This window comes from Saccostrea echinata, unplaced genomic scaffold (genome assembly GCF_033153115.1).
Source record: "Saccostrea echinata isolate AGI-Se365-2 ecotype Australia unplaced genomic scaffold, CSIRO_AGI_Sech_v1 ptg000030l, whole genome shotgun sequence".
Lineage (NCBI taxonomy): Eukaryota > Metazoa > Mollusca > Bivalvia > Ostreida > Ostreidae > Saccostrea > Saccostrea echinata.
In genome coordinates, this window is record NW_026889779.1 from 34,458,133 (window position 1) to 34,478,370 (window position 20,238).

Consider the following 20,238-nt stretch of genomic DNA (forward strand, 5'->3'; position numbering starts at 1 on the left):
CAGATATATAGAATACTTTAGAAAGCATAGCTACTATTAATCTCAGCGAGATTCGTAGGGACTAAAAATTTTGGACTGGTGTCCCTACGACACCTAGGGACACCAGACCAAAATTTTTAGTCCCTACGAATCTCGCTGAGATTAAGCTACTATATGCTTGTGTCCCTTCAATAATAACGTCTGATTATTATTATCATTATTTATTATTATTTTTTTTTATTTTTTTGGCTTGTCAAGGAATTTTAAAGTTTTGGTAGAGCCCCCAAACTGAAAGTGTTTGGTTGTGCCCCCCCCCCCTTCCAACTGAAATTTCTTCCTACGAGCCTGTATTCAGGCACACCTATAAAAAAAAAACACAATACACCATCCTGAAACCAAACCAAGCACCTATGGTAACTACATGTTTGTAAAACTTTCATTTGGATTTCGGGCAATACAATCTCGGAAATACGATTGCCGTGCATGTTTTTTTTAATTTAGTGACAACAATTTGCTTCCTGTATGATTAACGAAACACAACTTACTTCGAGTCGAGTGTTTACAACGTACAGCGTCTGCAAGAAATCCATGTTCAGAAAGAGGACAGTTAACCTGAATAAGAACCTTAATTAAACCGTACTGTGACAGTGAGTACAGCAATTTCTCAAGCGTTAACTGTCAGAGGCCGACATAAACCTTTGTTTCCTAGAAGTTAATTCTGTGTTCCTCTCTAAAATTAGGGCTGGGACGATATATCGAGAAATCGATTCTGTGTGAGGACGATCGCATATCGATACATATGAAGAAATATTGAAAAATCGCAAAAAATTTCTGACTTAGATTTTGGGTTTAATAATATGTTGACGGTGCGACCGTTAGAGCAAGTGCAGATACCTTTCAGTTTTCATTACTTAGATCGGGCTCGTCAAACCGCACGTGACATTTGCTACGTCTAGACTTTGACGTCATATAACGTCGTATATATGTTGCATGAGCCTACCAAAACGAAGTGTGAACAATGCTAATTTTAATCAAGAAAGTTTATTCTACTATTTGTCTGCTATATATCCATTAAATCAAGGTGATTTTATTTTTTTGTTGAATTTTATTGCTACCGCGAGAACGTAGTTTCTGACGACTTGCAATTCCCTAAGCATTATGGGACAACAGGAAACTGCGGAAAAAAATTCATTTGGATCAGTGTGCAAAGTCCGAATTTTCTCTTCGCCCAGGCGTTGCTTTAAGAGCTTGCAGTGATGAGCGGCGCTTTGTGCCGCTCGCTGCACTCGCTATAATATGCTTTACGGTGTGACCATTGGGGTGAACGCAGTTGCCTATACACAGCTTACATTTGTAACGTTGAACTGCCTCTTCAAACAGCACGAGACACAGTCTAGACTGTGATGTCACATGACTTTGGAGACAGCCGAGCTGGTTGAACGAAGATAGAACGTTCTGTCTTTAAAATGATATTGTCCTACGGACCCAGTTTAACGATAGAATTTGTTCCGTGTATTGGCAATGTAGCAAAATAAATACGGGTGATAACTCGAACTCAGTGCATTTATTATCAGTGATTTTTTTAGGGCCGATTTGGGGCCGAAATTCGGTCCCAGACTCGATTGAAAATATGCCTGTATTTTCCCAAAATGTATTGGAAATTTTCCCAAAGAAAAACTTACAAAATATGTGATCAAATTCAGTTTGTTTATAGGCTAAGCATGTTTCTCAGTGAAGTTCAAGCTGGTTTTATTGTTCAGCCATGTTGGATTTCTTCAAAATTAGATAATCCATACAACTATTGTTCTTGATATAAGTAAATAGATAATTCATACCAAGAATAGTCTTGATTTGTTAAAAAAATTGTTTGTTAAAGTAATACAATGACAAAAACAAAGTTTTTTGACAATGCTTTTTATGTGACTGGGTTTTCTTGGAACTTCCCAATTTAGCCTAATTGACGCTGAAATTCCCAATTCCGAGGGCCCCAGCCCCCAGTCCCAAAGTACTGAAAAAGAACACTGATTATGATCAATCCAGAGAGTCCTGAATGTCAATATGGCGTGTAAATTTGAAGCGATAAAAAACGTTGAGAAAATGAGTTGAATATTCGTCTCTTTATGGATTATTTCTTAGGTTAAAAGGCATATAAAATCTCAGAAAGGTTTGTTATGATTAATTTGGTAGTTATTTTCAGTGCAACTCCTTTTGTATACTTCAAAATCATTTCAGAGCGGATCCGCTCTGATTTGCTACATTGCAAGTATGTGGGACATATTCTAACTGTGGTGAGGGCTTGTCTCGAGACACAGTTAGATTATTCTAACTAGTTAAACAAGACTACACGTCTTGTGCAATTTAGATTAGATGCAATTATTTTTGGTTTCTTTTAAGCTCTCTGCAAAGAAAGAAAAGTAAACGTATCTCTTGGTAAAAAACAATTATCCTTGGTCTTTTTTATGTTTTGTAATAATTTCGCATGGAATCCTGGTAGATAAGGAATTCTCTGAATGTTGCACAAGAAAAATTGCCTGACGTAGGTACAGATTTCATTCCGAATTTCCTCTGTTCTTACACATTAGTCTATTGAGGGTGCTTCATGCCCCTCGCTGCGCTCGCTATAAATATAAATATGAAATACATAAAAAATTGACAACTTTAAAAATTTTCTAAAATTTCAACTTGTGTAAAATAATTTTGTTTTACAACAGATATGCAACTTCTTTGAAAAAATTATTCGTATTTGTTAAGAAAAGTTTTGTTCATTTCAATACCAAAAAAAAAAAAGATTTTATAACCAATTCAACATATCAGGATACATAATGTATCATGGCTCAAATATTGTGATACATATCGATATAGAAAAAGTTGTATTGTCCCAGCCATATCTAAAATCGGCATTTGGCAGAAATAAACTCCAACTGAGGTAACAGCCTACATTAAAATACAATTAGTTGCAAAAATAATTAGTTGTGTATGAATTGCAAACTGACAAACAAATCAAATTTGCAAATGATGCTTGCTTTACAGTATCTTTAGTCCAGGTTATATAACTTAGTGAAGGTAAGAGATAGGTCTATTTTAACTGTTTTAAATCTATATTAACATTAAAAGTGTTAAAGTAATGACCTTCTTTTACAGGGTCTCTATAAATACTGAACAGATCTCTATAAAATAGTACAGAAAGGTGTATGACATTTTAAACAATATAAGAATTTGAAAATGTTCCATTGAATGATTCAATTTAGACCTTTGAAAAGTACATTGTAAATAAACATATTTTCTCTTAAAAGGTTTGAATTATATAAAATAGGTAAAAATGAAGTCATACAGGATTTGGAGAATTGTTTTGATTGTAATGTTAAATTTTACAGGATATGGAGAATCATGTTAATGGTAATGTTATATTTTACAGGATTTGTAGAGTTTTGATTGTAATGTTATATTTTACAGGATTTGGAGATTCATGTTAATAGTAATGTTAAATTTTACAGGATTTGGAGAGTCATGTTAACAGTAATGTTATATTTTACAGGATTTGTAGAGTTTTGATTGTAATGTTATATTTTACAGGATTTGGAGATTCATGTTAATAGTAATGATATATTTTACAGGATTTGGAGAGTCATGTTAACAGTAATGTTATATTTTACAGGATTTGTAGAGTTTTGATTGTAATGTTATATTTTACAGGATTTGGGGAATCATGTTAATAGTTATGTTATCTTTTACAGGATTTAGAGAATCATGTTAATACATGTAGTAATGATATATTTTACAGGATTTGGAGAATCATGTTAACAGTAATGTTATATTTTACAGGATTTGGGGAATCGTTTTAATACATGTAGTAATGTTATATTTTACAGGATTTGGAGATTCATGTTAATAGTAATGTTATATTTTACAGGATTTGGGGAATCGTTTTAATACGTGTAGTAATGTTATATTTTACAGGATTTGGAGATTCATGTTAATAGTTATGTTATATTTAACAGGATTTGGAGAGTCATGTTAACAGTAATGTTATATTTTACAGGATTTGGGGAATCGTTTTAATACATGTAGTAATGTTATATTTTACAGGATTTGGAGATTCATGTTAATAGTAATGATATATTTTACAGGATTTGGAGAGTCATGTTAACAGTAATGTTATATTTTACAGGATTTGTAGAGTTTTGATTGTAATGTTATATTTTACAGGATTTGGGGAATCATGTTAATAGTTATGTTATCTTTTACAGGATTTAGAGAATCATGTTAATACATGTAGTAATGATATATTTTACAGGATTTGGAGAATCATGTTAACAGTAATGTTATATTTTACAAGATTTGGGGAATCGTTTTAATACATGTAGTAATGTTATATTTTACAGGATTTGGAGATTCATGTTAATAGTAATGTTATATTTTACAGGATTTGGGGAATCGTTTTAATACGTGTAGTAATGTTATATTTTACAGGATTTGGAGATTCATGTTAATAGTTATGTTATATTTAACAGGATTTGGAGAGTCATGTTAACAGTAATGTTATATTTTACAGGATTTGGGGAATCGTTTTAATACATGTAGTAATGTTATATTTTACAGGATTTGGAGATTCATGTTAATAGTAATGATATATTTTACAGGATTTGGAGAATCATGTTAACAGTAATGTTATATTTTACAGGATTTGGGGAATCGTTTTAATACATGTAGTAATGTTATATTTTACAGGATTTGGAGATTCATGTTTATAGTAATGATATATTTAACAGGATTTGGAGAGTCATGTTAACAGTAATGTTATATATTTTACAGGATTTGGGGAATCGTTTTAATACATGTAGTAATGTTATATTTTACAGGATTTGGAGATTCATGTTAATAGTAATGTTATATTTTACAGGATTATGGGAGAAATTACCTTAACAGTCTCCAATCTGTCAACCAAACTGACCGATGTCCTTTATCTGTATCAACAAAACAGAATCCTCTGTGACTGCTGTATACAGTGTAGTGATGGAGAAGTTTATGCCCATAAAATCATCCTAGCCATGTGGGGAATGTTTGGCTTCTACGTTGATACTATTGACACAATTCAGGCTTCAAAATTCACAACTGCAGATGTTAATAACTTTATGAAGTTAATTTATTCAGGGGAAAGTTCATTATTAAAGTTAGATGCAGCATTTAGAGTTGCTCAGGTTGGCAAACTAATTGGGATTAGGTTACTTTGTATCTCAAGCTCTCTGACCCTACAAGAATCTTTAGAATCAGCTTTGTCTGCCCTTAAATCCTCTTCTGAATCAGGCGTGAAACTTAATAAGAAATACATTCTCTACATTAAATCATTGCCTGATTTTCAAAGCAATTTTTCGACCACAACAAATGTGAGATGTAGGGAGCCAATCAAGTCGACAAAATCAATGCCTGGTAACAGTATGAACAGTATCAAAGACAAAAGGAATAAAAACTTAGAGGAGTGTTGGCTTAGTCAGTCGTCAGATGTCAGCTCTACTATACTGATTAATGAAAATAAGTCAGCTGAATCTCCTACCATTGACAACAATGATGATGATACTTTTGAACATGAAAAGACAACAAGCCATACAGCTTATTCTGACCCACCACCGGAAATAGTAATAGAAGTCAAAACTGAAAACTGTGAACAGCCAGACTCAAGAAACGTAGATACTGAAAAAGAACAGGAAGATGACGACGAAGATTTTACAATGGAATCCTGGTCTGGGAGTGTAGAATCGCTGAAAACTGCCAAAAATAATTCAGTGAGGGAGTGGAGTGTAGAATCGCTGAAAACTGCTGAAAAAAATTCAGTGAGGGAGTGGAGTGTAGAATCGCTGAAAACTGCCGAAAATAATTCAGTGAGGAAGTGCAGTGTAGAATCCATGAAAACTGCCGAAAATAATTCAGTGAGGAAGTGCAGTGCAGACTTAAAAGATACCAGTCAGAAGTCAAACTTAAAAGATACCGGTCAGAAGAAAGCTGAGGCACAGGAAGGAGGGTGTAAATTAATCAAATGTAGGAAATGCCTCAAACACAAGAGGGCTCCTTTTATATATGCTGATACAACAGAGGGACTAGAAAACTTTTATAAGCATGCTATAGAATCTCATCCAGCTGCTTATATTCAGAATGTAAACTGTGAAATATGTGGAGCTTCTTATAAAAACTGTCAAGCAGTTATGTATATGGAACATTTAGTCAAAAAACATGGTATAGAATATGACTCTACAGTCTACCACAAGAAAACGTGTGATTTTGATGTATGTAAGCTGTAATAATATCTTTGATGTTTGAATAATCCTTATATTTATCAGATAGCCAAAACGTATCAATATTTGAATGAGATGTAGATTTCAGTGACATATTGATTGTGTATTTTGTAATTTTTGTTTCAGTGTGACCCTTGTATTTTATGTTGTAGAATTGTGAATACTGGACACTGTGTCAAACTAAATTCTCCACCCATAAAAAACAAGTGCATTCTGGGAAACGTAGCATTTGTGATGTGTGTGGAGAGTCGGTCAAAAACATCAGACATCACAGAGAGATTCATAAGGACAGGCCCAGAATACCGTGTGAAATCTGCGGTCACACCTTTGTCAGTGAGGCTTCTGTTAAGGTCTTTATTGATTTAACCATTTGACTTATTCTTGTATCCCTGTAAATAAAAATATGAAATGGATGTGAAAAAAATATCATTTTGACTTTGAATCAAAAACACACATACCGTATGTGTAATTCAAAAAGTGGGCATCATATTTTATCTGCTTTGGCGTGAACAATAATGTGCTAATTCATGACCAGTATGTGATGTTGACATTTGAATTTGGAGTCAAATTATTAGAATTTTAAAGAGTATGCTTTTCCTGGATAGAAAGTCTTGATCATTTGACTAGATTTTATTTTGATATACCGTACATACTCGCATATAAGGCGTTTGTATTTCTTAAGCTTATATTAGAGGGCTTGATGCTCTAAAATACCTATCTTTTTATAACTTGCCTATAAGTCGGACATAGAGTTTTGGACCAGAATTTAACTTCCAAAAAAACAACTTGTAGGCGAGTATATATGGTTAATGTATTATCATAAAAATCATATATTAATGAAGTTCTGTATCAAAGTACAGCTTACAAATCTGAAATGTTACTTTTCAGTCAAATATGGATAGCTTGAATACCATTGTTGGGACTTCCAATTCACTTGATCATAACAACTTTTATGTTTTTAACCCTTAATATCTTGAACCCTCAGATATTTCGATTTTTTCTCTCGGTCCCATTAAGTTCAAGATAAGCAGGTTTGACTGTACCTGGGAAATAATTGATACTTCAACCTAATTGTCTTTGCAGAATCATATTGCAAAAGTGCACGAAAAGAAATACAAATCTGTCGGTTTCTGCAAGTATTGTAATCAGAACTTCATAGAGCGGTACAAATATTTCAACCATATGTTCAGAGAGCACAAGGAGATTCCAAAAGGTATGAAAAGGTAAGTCTCAGGTGTCCACTTTGTATCTATTGCTTAACATCCTGGCCTAAATAAGATTTGTCTTGTCCATTTGACATTAGTCTTCAGTTTGAACATATGCACCAATGTTTTCAAGATTGATTCTTATTTATGCCATCCACAGATTTCTCTCTTTTTATTCTTTCGTGAGACTGATGCACCATCATGTGTCAAATCTTAACACTAGCTTTGCTTTTTGGCACAAATTTTGTTTTGGTCAAATCTTTACTGAAAAAAGCAAAAATCTTTTTATCTCATATTTACTCCTTTATTCAGTAAATATTTTTTTCATATCCTACTTGGACTGTGCAATAATATTGATATTCTGGTGCAGTGTATTTTGCGATTCGTTAACAAAAATTATCGTATTGTGATAAGTTTTTCCTGTATCTATATACTGGCAAACTGCTTGGGCTCTAGACTTCTTAAGTAAAATATGAAATTCAATAGGTTAGTAACATTTTCAGTCATGCCTAGCTAGTCATGCCAAAGAGTACCAAATGGTAATGTTGCTGTTGTATGGTTGCATTTCATTCCAAAACTGTAGTGAAATCAATAAGAATTTTTTTTTGTCACAATGAATTTATAATAATTTCACACACTCTTCTTATAGATGAAGGGTAATATTAAAATAAGAAAAAGAGCATTTTAACTGTCATTCATGATTGAAAATATTGCAATACATATTGCAATACAGTTAAAAATATCGCAATATATCACAATACAAAATGCCCCGCTGACACCCAGCCCCATTTCCTACACTATATATTTCAAAGCCCCATAATATTAATATAATCAAATACAAGTGTTTGCATTAGTGAACTTGGAAGACGGAGGTATAATTCTATATAGTTAAATTCATTAAACTATGCAAATCACAGATCTTGTTTCGAAGAATTTTTTTACCCCATTTTTTATTAGGCACTAACTTTAGTGGTGCAATATTGTTGAATTTTTATGCAATATTAAACAATTGATAGGGAAGACAAAAAATGTGTAATTAAAAAAACCCATAAAAAAATTGTTTAATTAAAAAAACCCCATAAAAAATGGTTTAAACTTGATAAAAAGAATCTCCCATGGTTTTTGTTGGGATATTTTTTATTCAATGTTTTTTCTCTCCCTTCACCAAGGCAAGAAAAATCACAACAAGGATTAAGATAAAAAAGACATATTCAATCATAAACCTCATTACAGACTTTATAGTTAAGACATTAGTTGATATTAAATAATTTAATCCATATTATTCACTCCTCTCTACATCTAAACTTTGATTTAAAATTAATGTGAAGGTGTAACGTACTGCACTAGCAATTTAATTTTAGTAAAGATGACAGTATACTGATAAATAAATTTACGATAATGTATTTACATATGTATTGTAACTCTCCCGGGTAGGACTTCATTATAATACCTGTACTTCATTATGTTTTAGGTACCAGTGTACCGAGTGTGACTTTGTGACTTACCAGATTGCTCTGTTGAAAAATCACAAGTTAAGACACAAAGAGCTTAAAGGTATTGTAGATAATGTACTCTTACTACATTATAGTCAAAGGCTAATGCCAAGCAATAGAGTATATGAATAGAGGTACTTGTATATTTCTGTACTGTCACTTTTTTTTGGGGGGGGGGGGGGATTACATTCTCATCAAAGTTAAATGTTCCTTGAATCCTCTGAATCAATTTTTCTGTCATGTTGAAGTGTCTAAATCACATTTCTATAGTGGTGAATTCTCTTAATCACTTTTTCTGTGGTGGTGAATTCTCTTAACCACTTTTTCTGTGGTGATGAATTCTTTGAACCACTTTTTTTTTGTGGTGATGAATTCTTTAAATCACTTTTTTCTGTGGCAATGAATTCTTTGAATCCCTTTTCTTAACAACAAGGATGTTATAATTTTTAAACTTGATATCAGTAACCAATGTGCTTATAATAATTTGTAGAAAACCATGATTTTTAAGTTTCTTTGATAATGAGATGTTTAAGTTTCTCCATAATCCTTTGTCAAAAAGAAATATTTGGTAAAGGTGAGCATTGTGGCCCAGGGGCCTCTTATTTTATTTCAGATGAAGCTGGAAAGGCAAAATACTAAGAATTTGTTTCTTTAAAATTTGTGAAGAAAACGTAGAATTTTTCAAATTAACAGGATTTAATAATGCAACTGTCTTTGATAAGTTTTGTTTTAAAAAAAAATCTTTTTTTTTTCTTTAATTTTTTTGTTGTTGTTGTCATTTTAGGATTGAAAATTGAACGAAACTACAAATGTCACTTCTGTGGAAAAGCATTTATTACGAACATTAGTCGCAATTACCACGTACAGCAGCATCATGGTAATAATTTAATAAACAATACATGTATGTCTTTCTTTGTAATGTTAGGATTAACGGTTGCAATTACTGTTGACGTACAATTTTGGGATTAGTTAGCACTATGTATGCGGCCAAAAACTTTCTGTGAAAATTTGTCTCAGATTACCTAAAGAGCATTTAAGTCAATTAAGATATACAATGGCAAATCAAGAAATCGATATTATTTTCTACCTGTAGAAATCGTGATTCTGTAGAATTATGACCTTGTGGGAAAAATGTATGTTTACAGTATTGCCAAAAAATAACCTGTGTAAGCACTGAAGAATTATATCTGGACATTTTTAGTGGGGGTTTTTGGATATGACAATTTTTCTGTCTACACTGCTGTGTAAACACAGCTGATTGATCTGTGGAATCTATCCCTGTCTGCTCAATTATGACACACAAATTCTTAAAAGCAATGAAAGCCATTCTAATTGCTTAAATTTTAATGTAACTATGTATATTGATTTTGAACACTTGCATGTAAAGGATAATTTTTATGCCCCGCCATGAATATGGCCGGGGCATATAGTGTTTGTCATGTCCATCTTCCGTCCTTCTGTCCTTCCATCCTTCCGTCTGTCCTTCCGTCACACTTTGCGTTTAGCCCTGTTCAAAGCTCAGTTTCAAACAAACTATCCAAGATATTTTTGTCAAACTTCATGTGCTGATAGATATTGATGAGAGCTATGCAACTGCATCAACATTTTTTGACCTTGACCTTTCCTTTGACCTTGACCTCACTTTTCTTAAATTAGTGTTTAGCTCAGTTTTAAAGATACCATTCAAGATAGTGTAATCAAACTTCATATGTTGACACATACTGATGTAAGCTATTCAACTGCATCAACATTTTTTGACCTTGACCTTTCTTTTGACCTTGACCTCACTTTTCTTAAATTAGTGTTTAGCTCAGTTTTAAAGATACCATTCAAGATAGTGTAATCAAACTTCATATGTTGATACATACTGATGTAAGTTATTCAACTGCATCAACATTTTTTTGACCTTGACCTTTCTTTTGACCTTGACCTCACTTAGTGTTTAGCTCAGTTTTAATGAAACCATTCAAGATATTTTTAACAAACTTCATATACTGATACATACTGATGAGAGCTATTCAACTGCATCAATATTTTTTACCTTGACCTTTTCTTTGACCTTGACCTCACTTTTCTTAAATAAGTTTTTAGCTCAGTTTTAAGGATACCATTCAAGATAATGTTATCAAACTTCATATGCTGATACATACTGATGAGAGTTATTCAACTGCATCGACATTTTTTGACCTTGACCTTTCCTTTGACCTTGACCTCACTTTTCTTAAATTAGTGTCAAACTTTGTATGCTGATACATACTGATGAGAGCTATTCAACTGCATCAATATTTTTTGACTTTGACCTTTCCTTTGACCTTGACCTCACTTTTCTTAAATTAGTGTTAAGCTCAGTTTTAAAACCATTCATAATGTTTTATCAAATTTCATATGCTAATACTTACTGGACATATTTCTAGTCTTTTTTAAGTTACATGTACTAGGACTTTATTTTGGCCTCTTATGAGGGTAGATTCGGCATATTAGAAAGGGGGGATGATCACTGATAGTGAAACTACTATTTATAGTGCTTGCCTAAGTACTATAAATAAACTTATACTAGTATTAGGATTTGTTACAAGTGTATTGCTTAAATGTTGGAGATTAGAAATGCTCAGATATCTCCATGTAGCAAAATGTCTGTGAAACTCAAAGATGAAAATCATGTATTCTTCAGTATATATTGACTGTAAGATAAGTGTTTAATTAACAGCATAAATTGACAATTATCAAGGAAAGGGGAGTTAGTTAAACTAAATTAAGGATGAAGTTAAAATGAACCTTGAACCTTGATGTGCTTTATTTGATATTTCAGTCAGTAAAGCCTACCTACAGTGTCCCTATGACAACTGTACTACAGTGTTTCAGAAAAAAAGAAGTTTACAGATCCATATCAGAGACATCCATGAGGTAAACATATTACAATACACACATCCATGAGGTGAACATATTACAATACACACATCCATGAGGTAAACATATTACACACATCCGTGAGGTAAACATATTACAATACACACATCCATGAGGTAAACATATTACACACATCCGTGAGGTGAACATATTACAATACACACATCCATGAGGTAAACATATTACACACATCCATGAGGTAAACATATTGCAATACACACACATACATGAGGTAAACATATTGCAATACACACACATACATGAGGTAAACATATTGCAATACACACACATACATGAGGTAAACATATTGCAATACACACACATACATGAGGTAAACATATTGCAATACACACACATACATGAGGTAAACATATTGCAATACACACACATACATGAGGTAAACATATTGCAATACACACACATACATGAGGTAAACATATTACAATACACACATCCATGAGGTAAACATATTACACACATCCATGAGGTAAACATATTACAATACACACATCCATGAGGTAAACATATTACACACATCCATGAGGTAAGCATATTACAATACACACATCCATGAGGTAAACATATTACACACATCCATGAGGTAAACATATTACAATACACACATCCATGAGGTAAACATATTACACACATCCGTGAGGTAAACATATTACACACATCCGTGAGGTAAACATATTACAATACACACATCCATGAGGTAAACATATTACACACATCCATGAGGTAAACATATTACAATACACACATCCATGAGGTAAACATATTACACACATACATGAGGTAAACATATTACAATACACACATCCATGAGGTAAACATATTACACACATACATGAGGTAAACATATTACAATACACACATCCATGAGGTAAACATATTACACACATACATGAGGTAAACATATTGCAATACACACACATACATGAGGTAAACATATTACAATACACACACACATACACAATGAGTTGAATGTTATCTCAAACTTTTGACATCTCCAATACCATAGATATGTCAGATGGAGTCCAAACTGTTTTTTCTTTATGTATTTTAACCTCAATATCTCAAATCCTCAGATATCTTGATGATTTTGTCTCAGTCCCAATGGGTTTGAGAGATATGCAGTCAAACCTGTCATAGAAACAACCTATATTAACAACTTCCTGTCATATTCGACTGTTGAATTTCCTTTCAAGAATTTTCATCATATTTTGCCTGCATTCAGTGACTCCCTGTCTAACTTGACATGCGACCATCAATTTCTTTCCTAAGGCGGTTTAAGTTCCTGAATTTAGCAACTTTCAGCCCCACATTTGGCAACAAGAGTGATAAAATGTTTATTTTTTGCCCCATCCCTGAATTTGTAGAAAGATGTTGGCAAAAATATAAACATTAAGTAACTGTACTTGAAGATTAACTTTGAAATGGTTTCAACAAGAAGTATATAAAACTTGTGTACATTTGTGCATAAAAATCCTTGTATTCATGATTATCTTTTTTGTTTTTCCCTTTTGGGCATAATCTTGGTGTGAGTAGTTTTTATCCTTAACAGTATCATAAAAGTTTAAAACGCTATAAAAACAAACCTATTTTGACTTTTCTTTCAAAATATTAATTTACACCTAACACAAAACAGGTAAAATTAATTTGTACAAACTAATATTTATTATAAGAATATATTTTATTCATCAAAATGAGTAAAAATGATTGTAAAATACTGGATATGTTGAATTCAGGAGACAAGAAATTATCTTTAGGGGTTTTTTTGCATGTCTTTGAAAATTTGCTAGAATATGTGACCATCCTAGAATTTTCTGTAAACTATTACTAATACACTATTTACATTTATGTGATATACTGGAGAATCACATATTTTCATGGGGTCAAATTTTTGTGTTTTGAGAAAAAAGCTATGGGTTTGTGGGGATTGGATTTCGTGGATGAAGAATTGTTGAGTAGTTATGTGTTTGACATTCTACATTTCATGGTGGATGAGAATTCGTGGGTCTCTTCATACCTCAAAAACAACGATAATTAACACACACACACCCATGAGTGTTTTCACAGTATCACTTTTATTTAGATGCATGTATTTTGTAGTAATTTAAATTGGTATATCTGATCCAAGAGGATTTTTCAAAAGGTGATTTACAATTTTTTTTTCAGATTGGAAAGATATTTCAGTGTCATGTCTGCCCATACAAATGTAATCGGCAAGGAAATCTTGTGAAACACATTCGTACTGTCCACAAAGAAGAGGTGTCTACTCGGGATTCTCGACGGAAACAGGCCATGTTGTCAGGGAAAGGTTACCATGAAGCAGTTGGTCAGATTCCTAGGGAGAATCCGGAAGATGGAAAAAGCAGTGAGGAGGAGGGGAACATTTCAATCTGAGCAGAATTTGTTTGAGGAGTGGATACATGAAATAGTTGATTTTCAACTAGAAAGTAGCTACCTGTAAATTTATTTGTCAGTGAAGAGAAAACATTTCTGCAATTATGGATATTGAGTTACATAAATGAGTTATATGAATATTTAGCTCACCTCAACAAAGTTGGGCGGAGCTTATGAAATACCGTCAGCATTCCAGGTTAAAGTTTTTGGAGAGATTTCTTTTCAAGTACTTCTGTGCCCTATATTAATCAGAGATGCATGGAATATGCTTATAGCATGCTTCACTGTACCAGTCAAGGTTTCAGCTAAAGAATGACCAGATTTTTGGTGCAGATGTCATTTCCAAGTAACTATAAGCTTATATTGACCAAACTTGTATGGATGATACATCTAAGGATGAACACTACCAGGCTTGCTTTAGATGCTGGATCTGACCTACTTTTTCTGGATGAGTGACCAGTTTAATGTTTTTGGAGCAGGTTCATTCTAAAGTAACTATATGCCCTATGTTGACTAAACTTGCATGGATGATACATTTAAAGATCCATACTAATAGGTTTGCTTCAGATGCTGGATCTGACCTACATTTTCCAGGTCGACCAGATGAGTGACCAGGTTAAAGTTTTTGGAGCAGGTTCATTCTAAAGTAACTGTTTGCCCGACCTGGACCAAACTTGCATAGATGATACATGTAAGGATGCACACTTCTGGACTTGCTTGGGATGCTGAATTTGACTTACATGTATATTTTCTAGATGAGTGACCAGGTTAAAGACTTTGGAGCAGTTTCTTTTTTAACTGACTATAAGCCCTATGCTAACCAACTTTGCATGATAAAGCCAAACTTACATGGATGATGCATCAAAGGATGAATACTCTCAAACTTGCTTCAGATGCTGGATTTGATGTACATTTTCTGGATAAGTGACTAGTTTAAAGTTTTTAGATAAGTCCATTCCCAAGTACTGTAACTGCAAGCCCTATCGGACCAAAATTGCATAAATGTTTGCATGTAGGGATGCACTCTGCTAGATTATTAGTTAAGAGTTGGACTTTGTCTTACTTAAAGACAACATTCATTTAAGTGAACTCTGTAATCTCTGATTACCTATGTTTTTTTTCGGATTAATGAATAATGATCTGTGTAAAAATACTAAGAAGTTCATTTACAAGTTAGAATTTTAAAATTGATTACTGTGTATTATATTACTGTATACATGGTTATTTTTTGCCCCATTTTTTGAAACTTGCAAATGATTTTGCCCTCTTTTAAATTTGCCCAGACACAGTTGTGTTAAAGAGATAATTCTGTTTTCATTGAATTTGCCAATTTTAAATTTGCAGACTTGCAAGGAAGGCAAAAGGGGCAAAAATTTCCCATATACAATAACTACATTTGTTTGAATAGCAACTACAAATCTGTAAGCACCAACCATTGTCATTTTCATTCTATTTAAAAGAATAAATGATTATAAGCCCTGTTTTTTTTTTGTTCTAATGGTTGAGGACCAGAGCGGCTTTATGCCGCTTATGAATGAGTTAGTGCCAATTGTTTGTCCATTCGTCTTTTTATAAAGTGCATATTAAATTTCCATGAATTTTGAAAAATTTCGTTCTTACATTTCTGCAAATTAATATGTAGCTGTCATTGTACCTTAACACTAGGTTTACGCAATTTACCTGTGGCAATGAGTAGCAAAAAAATTTTTTTTTTTTTAAATTATAATTAAGATTAAGATCCCACACAGCAGCAGCAGCAGTAGGCAAGATTGACAGACAAACTCAAGTTTCTGTGAAGAATGTTGGGTACAAATTCAATGCCAAATCAGACATAACCTATTCTGGCACCAAATTTATTGCCAACAGGGGGTTGAACTAGTAATTTTCATACAAATATAGAAAATTTTATGTATTATTTTACACCTAGGATGCATTTTGTAATTGCCAAATATTAGATTACACTAAGATACAGTTTTTGATTTTGATGATTATTGCTGCCATGATTACTAAGAAAAGAAAGGATCAGTGCACTTAACATGTTTAAGCTATGAGAGTTGGGTCCCAGTGCTTTGAAAAAAATAAATTTCTGAAGTTTTTAGCTCACATGAGCCGAAGGCTCAAGTGAGCTTTTCTGATCGAAATTTGTCTGTTGTCTGTCGTCATCGTAAACTTTTAACATTTTCATTTTCTTCTTAGAACCGAACTTGCAACAAAGTATCCTTGGGTAAAGGGGATTCAAGTTTGTTCAAATAAAGGTCCACACCTTCTTCCAAGGGGAGATAATTATGAATTTGTGAAAAATTAATGGCATCATTTAAAAATCTTCTTCTTAAGAACAACTGTGCTAGAAAATATGAAACCCATGTGGAAACATCCTCAGGTAGTGTAGATTCAAGTGTGTTCAAATCATGACCCCTGGGGCTAGGGTGGGGCCACTATGGGGATCAAAGTTTAACATAGTAATACATAGGAAAAATCTTTAAAAATCTTCTTCTCAAGAACAGTAAAGCTGTGAATGGTCATTTTTATATGGAAGCATCATCAGGTAATGTATATTCAAGTTTGATCAAATCATGTCCCCTGGGGTAGGGTGGGGCCACAATGGGTGATCAAAGATTTACATAGGAACACATAGGAAAAATCTTTAAAAATCTTCTTCTCAAGAACAGTAAAGCTGTGATTGGTCATATTTATATGGAAGCATCCTCAGGTAGTGTAGATTCAAGTTTGTTCAAATCATGACCCCCGGGGTAGGGTGGGGCCACAATGGGCGATCAAAGATTTACATAGTAATACATAGGGAAAATCTTCTTCTCAAGAACAGCAAAGCCATGATTAGATACACATGTATTTATATGAAAGCATCCTCAGGTAGTGTAGATTCAATTTTGTTCAAATCATGACCCCTGGGGGTAGGGTGGGGCCACAAGGGTTAATCAAATTTTTATACATTGGAAAAATCTTTAAAAATTTTCTTCTCAAAAACAGCAAAGCCATGATTGATCATAATAATATAAAAACATTCTCAGTAATGTAGATTTAAATGTGTTCAAATCATGACCCCCAGGAGAATAGAGGGACCATAACAAGGGATCATAGTTATACATAGGAATATAATGGATATATCAATTAATATTTTCATCTGTAGAACAGCAAAGCCATTATGTATAATATTAATTCAAAAGCATCCTTAGGAAGTGTAGATTCAAGTTTGTTAAAAGCATACCCTCCCCCCTTTCGAACCACTTTTATATTTAAGCTTTTCAATACTGAACTGATTTCTGCTTTTTCCTAGCCAAACTGCTCAGGTGAGCAATGTGGCCCCTGGGCCTCTTGTTTAACTTTTTGCATCAAAGTTATTAAACAATGTCTTAAGAGCAAAATTTGATTTATTATATCACATGAAAGTATTAAATAATGCCGAGCGACACTGACTTTTGCAACTGGGATCTAGCAGTTTTGTCACATTTCTATTCATTGTTTACATCGATCCGCAACTTGTCCATTCGTCTCATTTGCACAGAATATGTTTTTTAACTTAAACTTATACGTGTCCACAGGGCAGTGTTGGACAACTTGCGGCTCATATGCAATTTTTTGAAAAATTCTCCAAACTACGGTCGAGTTAGTTACTAGATTAACAGGTCATCGAGTGTAAACCCATTTTGACCCGTTTGAAATTATAATCACTTTATTTACGTGACATTCCACCCAGGCGCCTGAAGTGTGGATCGATACCCCCCCCCCTTTAAAATAAAAAAAAAATGTAAGAGCTTATAATTTGTCAATAATATAAAATTCCCTCATCAATCACATCCATATGTCGTTCTATGCAAGCAGATTTATCTTTTCTTACGTTTAGAGAATGGCCTTTTTCGGTATAATAAAATGTACCGTACAAGGCCATTTATTCTCTTTAGAAAAGTGGACAAGCTTTCGCCAACATCGATGTAGGCGAAAGCCTGTCCACTTCTCTAAAGAGAATAAAGGCCACTCTCTAAACGTAAGAAAAGGTACAATCTGCTTGCATAGAACGACATATGGATGTGATTGATGCCCAGGGGGAATTTTATATTATTAATAAATTATAAGCTCTTACATTTTTTTTTTATTAAAGGGGGGGGGGGTATCGATCCACACTTCAGGCGCCTGTGATTCCACTGCTCGATACGCTTTCATTGTGTCTGTCATTGGATGATTCTTAAGTGTCTAATCTATCGACTTCCGACTTTAAAGCATGGAAGATTTTGAAATTTGTTTTAGTGTTTTAAAGTTTACATTATCTTCTTTCACTATAATGTTTTCGTTTGGGGTATTTTTCAAGGAAATCCTGGTATTGTCAGTGCAAATCAGGTGCACGATTAGTAGGTAGCTGTCCTCATGTAGCCTCTGTATTGTGGTCTGCAGGCATCTACAGAAACAACTCATCCATAAACACTAATATCATACTTGACAATGTTTTGGATTGCCGAAATGAAACAGATAATATTGAAGACATAAGCGAGTGATTATCGACATTGTAACGTGGAAGAATTTTTGTTGACCATGGTTGTTGAATATCAAATATACTTGTTCCGTCAATAAAATGTTTGAATTACAAAAAGTTTATATTTCATGGAATTTTCATGTTAACCTAGCAACTTTAGAGTCACAACTCAAATTTGTATGTCATCAACATTTTTTACCTCGATCTTTCCTTTGACCTTGACGTCACTTTTCTTGAATTTGTGTTTAGCTAAGTTTCAAAGAATTTATTCATGACATTTTCATTATACTTCATATGCTGATACATATCAATGAGAGCTTTTCAACTGCATCAACATTCTTTTGACATTGACGTCTCCTTTGACCTTGACCTCATTTTCTTGAATTAGTGATTATCTCAATAACAAAGAAACTGATGATATATTTATCAAACCTTGTATGCGTATACATATTGATCAGAGCTGTTCAACTGCATCAACTTTTTTATTACCTTGACCTTTCCTTTGACCTTGACATTACTTTCTTACAAATTTATTGATTATCTTAAGGACCCTCTATACACCAGTGCAAAATGTTTTTTGGACATTGAGAAAATTATATTGAATAAAGTGTAAATATTGAGCTTATTTCTCTAATTTTCAATATATCAATATATGGTACGTGGTATTTACCCCCAGGAAAAATGTTCAGAGACAACAAAGTATCAATGAACAGAAATCACTATTGTTTTCTTCCGTGCATGGAGAAAATACTTGCAAATAAAGTGTTCAATTAATTTATCTTGGCCTTTTTCAAATGATAAGAATACTAAATTGATTACAAATTGAGTAATATACTGTAAATTTTAATTTATTGGAATTGAGATCTAAGGGCAGATCACTCTAACTGCAGAGAAATACCATAGAATCAGAACTCTTTAGTGTGCAGTTAGAGAGGGTTCTTAATTCCAAAGAAAATTGAGATATTTTATCAAACCTTATATATGCTTGCAGGATCGCTTTATCAGTACCTTCTCAGGGGGCGAATTTCGGCCCATTCCAAATGGAAAATTAGACCCAATTTTTTCCAAGTTTGTAAGGAAAAAATTCCCAAAATAAAATATTGAACATATAAATATATTTTTAAACTAAATCATAGAGTCTCCACATGGCTTAAAACTTTGCCAGCTTCTGAAGATAGAGAGAAAGATAGAGAAAAGAGTTAGATACCTTACATCTTTTAATTTACATTAATTAGAGGGCAAATATTATAATATTTTCTTTTAAAACCATTTTCTTACGTAGTTCTTTTCAGCCTGAGACCTTATCTTAGAGGTATAAATGATATTGATACAACACATCTGCTAGGTGACTGCCCAATGCTTTATAATTGTTACATTCAACTCAGTAATTAAAAAAATATTGTATTTAAAACACCCATTTTTCTTTTTTCCCAATTTTATCAAACTGTCATCGAATTTTCCCAATTAAAAAA

General features: G+C 33.1%; 2 protein-coding genes across 2 annotated transcripts in view; both read left to right on the forward strand.

Annotated features, from left to right (window-relative positions):
• Positions 1-20,238, forward strand: part of LOC133197760 (N-terminal EF-hand calcium-binding protein 1-like) — a 252,915-nt gene that overhangs the window by 166,246 nt on the left and 66,431 nt on the right. The window lies entirely within an intron of this gene.
• Positions 538-15,759, forward strand: LOC133196761 (zinc finger protein 502-like). Its single transcript, XM_061332621.1, has 8 exons — positions 538-626; positions 4,880-6,257; positions 6,419-6,616; positions 7,350-7,489; positions 8,943-9,025; positions 9,749-9,841; positions 11,774-11,868; positions 14,053-15,759. Exons 2-8 carry the CDS (start codon positions 4,884-4,886, stop codon positions 14,278-14,280), a joined length of 2,211 nt encoding a protein of 736 aa, XP_061188605.1. The 5' UTR covers positions 538-626; positions 4,880-4,883; the 3' UTR covers positions 14,281-15,759.